Below are 12,317 nucleotides of genomic sequence, written 5' to 3'. Positions count from 1 at the left end.
CACCACAACAGCTAGGAAATGAAGAGCACAGTGTCCAGAGAGAATTAAGTGAATAGTAATGCAATTAGCCTAACTGATTTACCTAGGACACTGGACATGAGGCATAATGGGTGTCTTCCTCCTAAATGAACCCTGAAGTTGATCAGGACTTGCTTGTTTTTCGTTAAGCTCAAGGTAACGTGCTCCCAGCAGTGTAACTCTGCTGCACTTTGGACCATGTGCTGGCTGGGAGCAAGAGGCTCTTCCAGTGCCATGAATATCCTTGAATGCTGATGCTCCTTAAACCTGCTGGCTGCCAGAGATGGTATGACCGAGGCTTGGCATTTCGCTGCCCCACGGGAAGGTGGCTGACACAGACGAGTGTTGACAGTGACTTTCGTTTGTGTCTTTAGACTGAGAGGGTACAAGCAGACATAGAGGATTTAGCTATCGGACTGGGGAGAGTTAACTGTGGCTTTTGTATCTTTTAAAACACTTCTTCAAACTCTCTCTACCTGAAAGACCATTTCTGCAGCGGGTAAGTACATGTTTCTGAATCCCTCCGGGGAGGCTGAAAGATCTGATGAAAGCTGAAGAAAATACTGCGTGCTGCTAAACAAGCCCCACCCTTCTTCTTGACATTGTTGTATTCGCTCTTTGTTCCCAAGGATGGCGATGCCTGGGGATTTGCTTACAGTTTTTCAGGCAGCTTGAGAAAAGCACAATGACAGCTGGGAGGCAGAAAAATGTGGGAATCTGCCTTGGAGTTTCTCCTTCGCTCTTTACCCAAATAATCTTCACGGCGAGCAGGCAAAAAGCCAGGGATGTATTTGACCCAAGGTAGTGTCTCAGATCAGGAAAGCAGTTACTAAATAAGTGACTGATCTAGTTGGGTGTAGCATACTTGGCTTGTGTAGTCGGTTTGAATTGGTTTTGTTTTGGCATCTGCCAACTGCTTGTTGTCTCCCACAAGCTGGGGTGGTCGTCCCTCACTAACCCGTAATGGGCAGCTCGTCTTTGGCATAGCTGAGGAAGCCTGGACAGGCAGTTCAGGTGAAACCGAGTCTGTCAGTTTGAGTAATTGTTGTTTTCAATTTGAATTCTGACCCTAGGTTGGTTTGGGAGTAGATCTTGGTAAAATCTAGCGTAGTTTGCAGGGGTGACTTGGGTCATCTGTGTTAGTGCTTGCGACAGGGGAAGGAAAAAGGGCTGCCTGGGCAGTCATCTTCTGGAAAGGCTCCTCTGCTTCCACCTTGTATTTTGTGCTTCAGTTGGGTTCTTGCGGGTCTGAAATACTGAGTATGACTTGTTCTGTTCCTAAAGGCTAATTCCTGAGCCCAAGAATGGCCCGTTCCCTCTGCAATGGGAAATTTTGAAGAAAGTTTTCTCTTGTCTGAGCATTTGGTCTCTGGTGGGTTTTAAGAAGGTGGTCTTGTTTTGATTTCTGCAGCTTTGACATGTTTGTGCTCCGACTGCAAACAAGCAAACTCCACGTGTGAAACAGACGGCGCGTGCATGGTCTCGGTCTTCAACCTGGATGGTGTTAAACATCACGTTCGGACCTGCATTCCTGTTTCCTGCTGGGAAACCCTTCTATTGTCTGAGTTCAGAAGATCTGCGTAATACTCACTGCTGCTACTCTGATTTTTGCAACAAAATTGATTTAATGGTTCCCAGTGGTGAGTAGAGAGCTGAATAAATCATCTGTTTGAAGTGGGGAGGAGGGAAGCTGTCTGTTTGGGGTTGGGAATAAGGAGCATTCAGCCCTGTTTTCACTTCTTCCCTTAGGTTGCTGTGTGAACTTGAGCACTAGGTTTATTTCCTTGATCTGTCAAGTGGAAATAATAACAAACTACTTCAAATTAAAATTAAATGTGCTTGTCCCCTGTGGCTGACAAAATGTCACCAGATGATGAGGTTGTACTTTAGGGTAGGAGAAGCTTCCAAAGTTTGGGGTTTTTTGCAGTTTTACTGCACTCAGTAGCTCCATATTATGAGGCTCCTCTCGTCTTATCAGCCCTGCTGCTGGTATCCTCACCGGCTCCTGAAAGCAGCAGCAATGTTCATCTTAAATACAAGTTTCAGTTAAATATAAGCTTCTGCTGCATGATGCTCTGTGCTTGCAGTGGCTTGAGGTCAGTGCGTGTTCCCTGGACACAGCTCCCTTTTCTGGCGCTGAGTGGTGCTGTAGCCTGCCTTTTATCGGATAGAGTAGCTTTCCTTCTTCTAGGACTGCAAATCTTTTCAGTGATGAGCCATGACTATCGAAACGTGGCAGCAGCTTCAGAGTAAAGTGTGGGGTGAAGGGGTGTCTGGATCCTGAATACGCGAAGAGGAAGCAGCCCTGCATTTGAGTGAGGGTGTGGGAAACGTCTGCTTCTTTCCAATTTCTGGGACGGAGAGGGCATGCAGTACTTCCTCATACCTCGTTACTCTCTGTTTTGGGCTGTTATTTAGTGGGTCCTATGAAGACTGCAGTATCCATTTTCCTTGGGTGCAGTGGAGAAGTCTTATCTGTTCTCAAAAAGACAGATAATTGTTGTCTTCAGGTACGAGTCATCACTGGTTGTTACAGGGAGAAGGGCAAAGAGGGAGAAATGAGTCCTTGGTGACCGGATGGTTTTTCTCTGGAGGGTAAAATGCAGGCTGTTTTAGCAAATTCAGCCCAGAACAGGCTCCTATCCTCTTTTAAATAGCAAGTGCCAATAATCCCTGATCCCACAATTGAAGCACCATCTTCTTTTGGGGGTTTTAGCTGTAGTTTGCGTGCCTGATGACTTGATCAGTCCCATGTTAACGCTGTTATTTGATGTGTCCTCTACCATCCTGGAACAGCAAGCTAAAATTGTCCAGGCTCTGAGAGGATAATTAAAACACAAGAAGAAAGTCCTTAAAGAACACTTGTGAAGGAGTGATAATTTTCTAAAAGTGTCTGGTTTTCTTCTCTCTTTCCTCTCAAGGACACCTGAAAGATAACGAACCCCCGTCGAGCTGGGGTCCTGTGGAGCTAGTGGCAGTGATTGCTGGACCTGTCTTCCTTGTGTTTGTTGTCATGATCATAGTAGTCTTTGTTTTTCATCACCACCAACGAGTCTACCACAATCGTCAGCGGCTGGACATGGAAGACCCCTCTTGTGAAATGTGCCTGTCGAAGGATAAGACCTTGCAAGATCTAGTCTACGATCTCTCCACCTCTGGCTCTGGCTCAGGTATTAAGATATGACTGGAAATGACGAATGAGAACTTGTAATTGTAATTGAGTAGTCTGTTCTGGGCTCCTGGTTGCCACAGCTCTGCATGGCTGTGAGGCCGTTGCATCGTCAGCCTCTTCAGGTTGCCCTGTCATGAGTAATGTGGAGGGCGTGTTTAAATTCAGTCATGCAGTAGATGCTGTAGCCACAGCCCTGTGTCAGTGTTCAGTGCTTAGGTGAGGTAAGAGCAATAGTTCAACTCCTCCTTAACTGCTGATTTGTGTAGCTTTCCTCCTTTTCTGCAAACGGCTACATCTATTTCAAATTTAGCCCTGGAACTGGCTTTGGGTTGGAAACAGACATTAACTGCTAACCTGTGGGTTGTTGGCTTTCAAAGGAGGATGCAGGATGTCACCTGCATCAAAGCTGGCAGGAAAATGAGAAAGAACCCAGCAGCTGAAAATTTTACAGTGTGCAAATACTGCATTTGCACAGCCCGTTTCATCCCAAAGAATCCTTGGGTCTTCCAAAGTGGACGTTGTACAGCGTTCACTTCTGTAGCACTTGAAAGAAATCATCCCCAGCATACATAGGGAAGTCATCATTTTTTTCATGACTTTGAACTATGAAAGCAGTTAGGTTAAAAAAAAATGAATTTTGTAGCAGATGGAAACCGTATAATCCACAGAGGCAGAGAATATAACAACCTGATATTTGACCAGGGAATAAACCTTTAGCACCACATCTGCTATATATAAAATGTTTTGGGATCTCTTCTGTACACGCTCTCAGCAGGTGAGCTCTGTAGCTTACGTAAGAGGTGGCAGCTATGTTAGGACTCCTTTCTTAAGAGAAGTTCTGGGGGTTTACTGCTTTTTACCAGAGTCTGTCTTCAACGAGTCCCACTCTTTGCATATTCAGGCTAAAGTTACTTTGATCTGCCACAGAGCAGCAGTTCCCCAAGTGCTTTGTGCCTAATCGCTGGCAGTTTGTAAACTGCTTCGAAGTGATATGCAGATGTTGCCCAAGCAGCCAAATGGCACGTCCTACGCAGGAGCTGCCACCATTTGCTGGATTGGGTCTTGCTTAGGCTGCTGGTTGTTATCAAATGTAGAGCATTCTAGGTTTGATGGTGCTCTGCTTGAAACTCCTGAAACCTCAGAGTCTGTTTTGCTGCAACAGGCATTCATTCCTCCAATTTCTTGTCCATAGGTTTGCCGCTTTTTGTCCAGCGGACTGTGGCTCGGACAATTGTCCTTCAGGAGATCATTGGTAAAGGCCGCTTCGGGGAAGTGTGGCGTGGCAGGTGGCGCGGAGGTGACGTAGCTGTAAAAATCTTCTCTTCACGTGAGGAGCGTTCCTGGTTTAGGGAAGCGGAAATATATCAAACCGTTATGTTGCGACATGAGAACATCCTGGGATTTATTGCGGCAGATAACAAAGGTAAAAAGTGCCTGAGTCCTGAGAGCAGAGACTTCACCAGTGTGCAGTCTGCTCTTGGGAGTTGCATTTCTTCACTTGGATTTACAATGGAATGTAAATGGTTAAAGAAAACTGTCAGCATGCTTTTCAAATAGCTACATATTTGAATGTTTCTTGCCAAAAGATGGTAAAATTACTGCTGTTGTTGAGAGGCGCGATGGTGCATTAGCTGTACCTTACAAAGTCGTGTTTTGCCTTAAAGTTCTTTACCTTATTTGCCCCCAGGTCGGCTGTTGAGCTGCAGCCTTACCCAGCAGCTCTCCTCTGTACCAAAAAGATAGGGTGCAAAATGCTCGATGGTTGCGTGCTGTCCCTGCGTTGTATCTGTCTGAGCACAGTCTCTTTCCTGCTGCAGATAATGGAACATGGACTCAGCTGTGGCTTGTCTCTGATTACCATGAGCACGGATCTCTCTTTGACTACCTGAATCGATACACAGTGACTATCGAGGGGATGATCAAGCTCGCCCTGTCCGCTGCTAGCGGGCTGGCCCATCTACACATGGAGATTGTGGGTACTCAGGGTAAGAGCAAAGTTTGAAAAGGTGCTGGGAACTCTTGAGAGGACAATAAAGCAGAACTGACGAGGGGGACTGATATGCTGCACAGAAAGCACCGGCTGAGTCAGCTCGGATTCATCTAGTCAGTATTGACCAGAAATAGACTGATTGCTTTGGCTGGCTGCAAAGTGGGTTAGCCTTGCGCTAGCTCCTGGGAGTTAGATCAGCATTTCGCATCCCCATCCTAAAATTGGTGCTACTTGGGCGGGATGTTAGCGCAGGCAGCAGCAGAATTATAAACTCCTTACGTCCACATCAACGTGTCTCATGCCTGGGACGATGGAGTTTATGTCCCTCTTGAGGCCTCTGGATGCTACTGCATCAGCAGTGCCTCGGAAGCGTAAGTGGAGCCTTTGCATACCATAGGCTGTCAGCACTGCTCTGTTCTGCAGCGCTGAAGCGTATCCAAACAGGAAAATGTGTTGCAACACTGAGAGTTTAACTAACGCCCTGAAATCCGGTACTGCCTCTGCGCCAGTTTGACTAACAGATTTCACCAGACCTTGACCCCTGCTTCTTTTTATTTTGCTCTGTTAGGAAAACCTGGGATTGCTCACAGGGACTTGAAATCCAAGAACATCTTGGTGAAGAAGAATGGCACGTGTGCCATCGCTGACCTTGGTCTGGCCGTCCGGCATGATTCGGTTACGGATACGATTGATATTGCACCGAATCAAAGGGTTGGAACCAAACGGTAGGAGAACGGTGTTCTTGGCCAGTGTTTGAAGGCATCGGAGTGTGACTAGCAAATGCCTGAGCTGCTGGTTTAGCACTGGTGAAATTCTCTTTCTTAAGCATTTCCAAGTGTCTTGCAGAGTGTCAGCCTTGTGCCCAGATTGATGTCGAAGGGACGTCAGTACCTCCGTCTCCAGGTGCCATCAAGCTGAGAGGCGTAGGCCAGCTACGTAACTCAGCTCAGGGAGTTCATATAATACTTGACAACAAGCTTGGCATTCTCAAAAGCCTTTTGGGGCCTGCTGTCTGGAGCCTGATGTGCTTTTAGACGTTTTTACCTCTTTCCCAACTTGCTATTCTTTTTGAAAATTTTTGTTCAGTCTATTAGACCACGGGACCCATTTCGGTTCTGATTAAGGCTGTGCAGAGCAGAGTTTTGTCTGCTGAGAAGTGCTGTGTGGGAAAACCTGCCATTTACTATCTTCCAGAGAATCCCCTCTCAAAATTAACATGCCGTTCCTTTTCTGTTCTGCAGATACATGGCCCCTGAAGTCTTGGATGAAACCATTAACATGAAGCATTTTGATTCATTTAAATGTGCCGATATCTATGCCTTGGGCTTGGTCTACTGGGAGATTGCTCGAAGGTGCAACGCAGGAGGTAACACCCTTGTGTGCCCATGCCATCGGCTTGGCTTGCTCCTGGGTTTCCGAGCCTCAATGGTTTCCGTGGATCAGGTGTTTGTGAGGACCCTGGAGAACGGGGCTGCGGGAAGATATGTCCGTGTGTTGCTACTGAGGGAGTTAACAGAAGTGACCCGTGACTGCTGTTAAGACTGGCCCATGTGGGGAAGTGGGGATTAGTGCTCTGACTGGTGGCTGATGTTCCTTTGGATGGATTTTAAGGAAGTGGTGGTGCCAGTTTGGTGGGTGACTTTCTTCTCCCGAATCAGTGTAAATGAGTATCTCGGCACATCCAGCTGCAGGCAGGAGTGCAGCACCGTGGTGCATGTGACAGTCCTTCTGCCTTCGGCTCAGTCGAGATTCAGTGACCCTGCCTCTGTGCTGGGAGGTGTTGACTGCAGCATGCTGACTCTGTTCCAGTTTGGGCAGCTGCATTTTATTTCTCTGAATTTTTCTTGTAAAGTCAAATCCCAGATTCTTCATTTCTGTTCTAAATAACTGCAAAGTGTTGACGCATCTCAGCAATGAGTCATGTAGTCCAAACCAGTATCAGTCTGCCTTCAGTGAGCACTGTGGTGATGATCCATTCTCCCAGGAATTGCATTTCCCCTTGCCTGCCTTTCAGGTATCCATGAAGAGTATCAGCTTCCGTACTATGACCTTGTGCCCTCTGATCCTTCTATTGAGGAGATGCGGAAGGTCGTATGTGATCAGAAATTACGGCCTAATATCCCGAACTGGTGGCAAAGCTACGAGGTAAGGTCTGCTTTCATCTTCACAGCCCCTTCCCCCTCGATGAGGTGAGTAAAGAGTAAGTACTATAAGTTGAGCTCCAATTTTAGGAGGTGTGGAGGTCTGTATCGGTGTCCAGCCGGGCAGCAGCAGCTGCCTGGCAGACCGACTTGGGGTCGGGGGAGAGGAGAGCACTGACATCTGCCGTTGTTTCTTGCCTAGGCACTACGGGTGATGGGTAAGATGATGCGAGAGTGCTGGTACGCCAACGGAGCGGCTCGACTCACCGCCCTCCGCATTAAGAAAACCCTCTCACAGCTCAGTGTCCAGGAAGATGTGAAAATCTAGGCTCTGAGCCCCAGCAGGAGGAAACTGCACAAAAGCTGCCATGCTAGAGTAGACGTGTGATGGAGGCCTACCTCGTGTTTCTGCCCAATCTACTGCTACCAACCAGACAGCGTGACCTACAGGCTGCTAGGTGGGGTGACGGAGCCTATTGAATTGCTCTCTTCCCTGCTTGGGTATGAAACAATCAGAAACCTTTTATGATCACCTCCTGACAGCGTGAAGACTTGAGAGGGACTTAACCTGAGGGATCTCAGCCATGATCGTAACTCTTGTTTCTTTAATGGAAATCCCTGTAAAGTTCAGTGCGCGCGGTGCACCCGTTGGCAGTGTTTGAGGCCGGGGTGCTAGGTGCTGGGAGTGGGAAGGGAAAGGGAAGGTTTTCTTGCCGTACTCTGAGGATTTTTCCAGGGACTGGCACGTTAATGCAGAAAAAGCATTTGCAAAACAAATGGTGCTCCCTTCTGAGAGGCTGAGCCTGAACAGTTTATCAGCTTCATAAAACCATTTCCCTCCTTTTTCTTAAGCTTGAAAAATTCTAAGTCAAAAACAAATCTGACTGGCTGTCAGTGTGCGCAATGGTGTATGCATGCGCAAGGTGCGCGTGTCCCCTGTGCCTGTTCATCTCCTTCCGTAGACGTGCAGTGTCTGCCCGTAGGGTGGCTCATCTCTGTTCGTGCTTTCTGTGCATGTGCAAATCTAGAGTGTCCTTTTTTTGAGCTGTGCGCGCTGGTGCTCTCCTTGTTGAGTAGTGAGCATTGTCTAGCTTGGACAGGCTGCTTAAAACCAGATCCTTAGCTCTCCGATGGGTGCTGCGGCCTTGCTGTCCGTATGCCGGCTGCGGGAACTTCCCATCAGGTTGCCTCACTGCCACCCCCTCCCTTTTTTTAAGACAAAACAAATGAGGAACTGATTTCACTCCTGGAATCCAGGCTTTTTGTCTTGAGCCCCTGGGGTTTGTAGTTCTTGGTAGGGTGGAAAGAGAGACCTGGGGCGGGAGGAGATGCCACGGAGCTGAGATGCATGTCAGAGATAGAGCAGGCACTGCGCCCGGCTGGAAGGAGACCAGGCCATGGGGAAATGCAGGAGACCGTTCTCGTAGGAACGCGATTCCTGAGTCCACCACCCAGGCATCCTCGCAGGCGCGCTGGGCGGCGTGGGGCAGACTTCTCGGGGCCTGAGCCGCAGGGGGCCGGGTGCCTGGGTGTGCTCTGCACCTCCCGAGAGGCACTCGGCGCTTGGCAGGATTGACAGCGGGGTGTGGGTTTGGAAATCGATGTCCATCTTTTTAATATACATATATAAATATCTCATAATCTGGAAGTGGCTGTGTATAACTTGTGGGGTGGGGGGAACTGCATGAATTTTCTTTTGATTAAATGCCGAATCAGGGTGAAGTAGAGTTGGTTTGACTGTTGTCTACAGCTGGGCCTAGCAAAAATGGAAGTAGCCGAGGGCTGAGTCTGTCGTGCTGATCGCAGCACTAAAGGCAGTCTGGGAAGTGCCGGTAGTTTGGTGGTTAGGTCAGTATCTACGGGATATAACTCTGAAGCCATAACTTTTAACTGGAGTGGTTTTGATTATTTTTTTTTTTTAATTATTATTATTTTATGGGAGGGTCTGGATTTTAACTTTTTTTAATATTGTTAATTCTTTATAAGAGAAGAAAAACAATCTATAATTATTACCTCTTGACCTGTTTGTTTGTAAAGAAGGTGGTTAGGTCAGTATCTACGGGATATAACTCTGAAGCCATAACTTTTAACTGGAGTGGTTTTGATTATTTTTTTTTTTTAATTATTATTATTTTATGGGAGGGTCTGGATTTTAACTTTTTTTAATATTGTTAATTCTTTATAAGAGAAGAAAAACAATCTATAATTATTACCTCTTGACCTGTTTGTTTGTAAAGAAATCACTGCAAAAAAAAAAAAAAAAAAAAAACAAAAGAAAAAAAAAAAAGAAAAAAACCAAATGCACACAGCTCGATTTACACTGGAACTGTTTCTACTCAAACCTTGCGCCTGCTCTGTAAGGTGAGGTTTCATCTCTGCTCCGGCCACCGGGGTTAACTTTTTTTTTTAAAAACACTCTGTTCTTGCTGTCTGTGTATCTGTCCGTGTGTCCGTCTTCCCCCAGACTCCCTATCTTGTCTGTGACTTCGTGTAAAGTGAGGAGTGTGTGTTTTGCATCGTGTTTGGAGCCATTTTGCATCCTCCCGTGGAGTTTAGCGGCCGGGCGGTGCAGAGCTGTCGTGGGAGGGCCGGCAGACTTCGGGCTGGTTCATGGAGCAGTGTGGAGTGTACGCTTTGTGAATGTACAGCTTCCCTTTCCGATTTGTTCTGACTCGTATCTCAGCCAGAGGTTACCGTGTGTCTCCGGTACCGTACGTCCCTTAACCAAACCCTTCTGCATTTAGAAACCGAGGTGGTGGGCACTTCACAGATACCCTAAAGACTCTGCAGCTGCTGTAACAGGACCCTGGCGATGGCCCATCCCGGCGGGTTGGGGAGGAAGTCTTAGCGACTGTGAAATAAACTGCCGTAGGAAAGCCCATCACGCCGGTAGGTACGTCTGCCGCGCGCTCCTCCGTGAGCACTGCGGGCTCTCGTTTCCGAGTACGAGTCTCCCGTCCCTGTTAACTGTGCAGGCTGCTTCTCGAGGACACTAAATCAGCTACGTAACTTGCACTGACTCACTCACCCACCCCTCCAACTGTAGCCACACATGCATCTGCCTCAGCGCTAAACCAAACAGCAGACAGCGGAGCGGTTTCAGACCAGATAAGGTTAGAAGGGGTGAGGGCAGGACGACAGGGTATCCCCTATAAGCAGGATTGCAGAAGAAGCCTTGTTTGTAGAGAGATGCCATCACGAGATGGTCAAAACCGAGGAGGATCCGAGATGGGAACGCTGACTATGTAGCATTTATACAGCACTTTTCATGCAAACATGTGCCAGGGAGGTGCAGTGCTTACTTAGCTGACTGGTAGCAAACATAGGAATCGCTGCCCGGCTCTGAAACGTGCCCGGCTCAGAGGTGGCTGCAGCAGCTGTGGAAAAAATGCAGCACTACAGACAGTTCAGGACAAGAGACGGACGCCGCAGCAGCTCAAAATGAGGAGGGGAGACGTCAGATACTCGAGGGCAAATCGTGCTGGGGAGAGGCAGAGGTACGGAGCTTGTGCTTCTCGTCTGTGGCGCAGGGTTAATCAGTGGTACGCTGGCTTCAGAACAGATCTCTTGGTACTTATCTGCCCCCTTTATTTGTTTGGTTTTGTATATTTTATTAGAAATGGACTGTAAAATAGCCACTTAGACACTTTACCTCTTCAGTATGCAAATGTAAATACAATGTAATATAGGAAATCTTTTGTTTAATATAAAACAAGGCTGTCGATTTCTGCTGTACATTATTAAAAGTTTGTTTTATTCACGTGAGGTGTTGGAGTCTCTCGCGGTTTGCTGTGAAGGGTTTGCCATGGCGTAGAGGGGTAGGAACCGAGCAGCGAAGACTGGCAGAGCTTATAGTCCCGCAGCCCCCAGAGAAGTGTCTGGAGGGGCTTGTTCACCCGCAGCTAAAATAATCTCCCTGGGAATCCTGCTCAGCAAATCTTAAATGTTGAATATTCCCCTTATTAGTGGAGATGCAGTTTCCATCGTCCGCTGTGCGCTCAGGAGATGCCTGGATCGCAGCAGAGGTGAGACGAGGATGTGGCGGAGTGGGATTTCCAACCCACGCAGGGATGAGCAGCTGAAATCAGGTCTCCCTCTCTGGGGGTCGGTAGTTGGAAGCAGGAGGGGGACCCACAGCTTCAAAGAAGGATAAATTTTAGTCCAAACCGCCTGGCATCCCTCTGAAATCCTGTTTGCTCAGAGGGCAACCGGTGCTGTGCAAACAGCCCCCACTAATTCTCCCTAATTAGAGCCTCTCGTGAACGAGCATGTTGTGAGCGGATCAAGGGGAAAATCCGCTGGGACCTGGGGTCCCCCGTGGGCTCAGACTAACAGCGTTGGTGGGGAGGGGGAGCCGCCATCTGGGCTTGTCCCTCCTCGGCTTCCAGCTTTGTCTGCGGCTGCTGCCATGGCCCCCAAGAAACTCTGACCCCGTCCTGGAAATCGAGGCAGCGGGTGACTTAAGAGTACGCTTTTGGGTTTTTTAAAGCAAAGTTTGTCTTTACTCCTCTTTTAGGAAATGTGATGGGAAAACAGGTCTGGGATGGCTTCAGCCAAGGGGCCAGGTCACTGCCTTGGGCTGCCAGATTTTGGGAACAGTTTTTTGCTCCCTGATAAAGGGTTGTGGTTTGGTGCCCTGGGGTGGGTGGTGGGCTCAATCCTGTCCTTTCCCGAGCACTTCCAAACTGGAGCAGCTCAGCTCTGGGAGCAAGCTTGCCTCCTGGTAACCCCTGGACAGCCTGTGGGCGGGTGGCTTGGGTGTAACGCCAGCAGGATTGTTACAAACTGATTTTTTTGGCAAATTTTAAATAAACATCTGGTCATACCCCTCACTTCCAGCTGGAAAATTTCTGCTACCTCCCCGTGTGGCGCAGCAAGGGGCTGCCCGGAGCCGTGCGACGTGTCCGCAGCAGACACCGCGTCTGCCTCCGGGAATTGTTCTTTCCTCCGTGTCCCCGTCCTCAGCATGGGCAAAGCTGTTGCAGGAACAGTTTAA

General features: G+C 48.2%; 1 protein-coding gene across 1 annotated transcript; it reads left to right on the top strand.

Annotated features, from left to right (window-relative positions):
- Positions 1-1,429: 1,429 nt before the first annotated feature.
- On the top strand, positions 1,430-7,649 carry ACVR1B (activin A receptor, type IB; the record flags this gene model as incomplete). Its single annotated transcript, XM_009580788.1, is given in 9 exon segments — positions 1,430-1,547; positions 1,549-1,658; positions 2,940-3,188; positions 4,383-4,613; positions 5,008-5,175; positions 5,749-5,905; positions 6,422-6,546; positions 7,195-7,325; positions 7,524-7,649. Coding segments are annotated over 9 exon segments (1,415 nt in total), but the record flags the coding sequence as incomplete, so codon positions are not given.
- Positions 7,650-12,317: the final 4,668 nt, after the last annotated feature.

This window comes from Fulmarus glacialis, unplaced genomic scaffold (assembly GCF_000690835.1).
Source record: "Fulmarus glacialis isolate BGI_N327 unplaced genomic scaffold, ASM69083v1 scaffold29086, whole genome shotgun sequence".
NCBI lineage: Eukaryota > Metazoa > Chordata > Aves > Procellariiformes > Procellariidae > Fulmarus > Fulmarus glacialis.
Note: the sequence above shows the minus strand (reverse complement) of the source record. Positions and strands in the feature narration are given on the sequence as shown.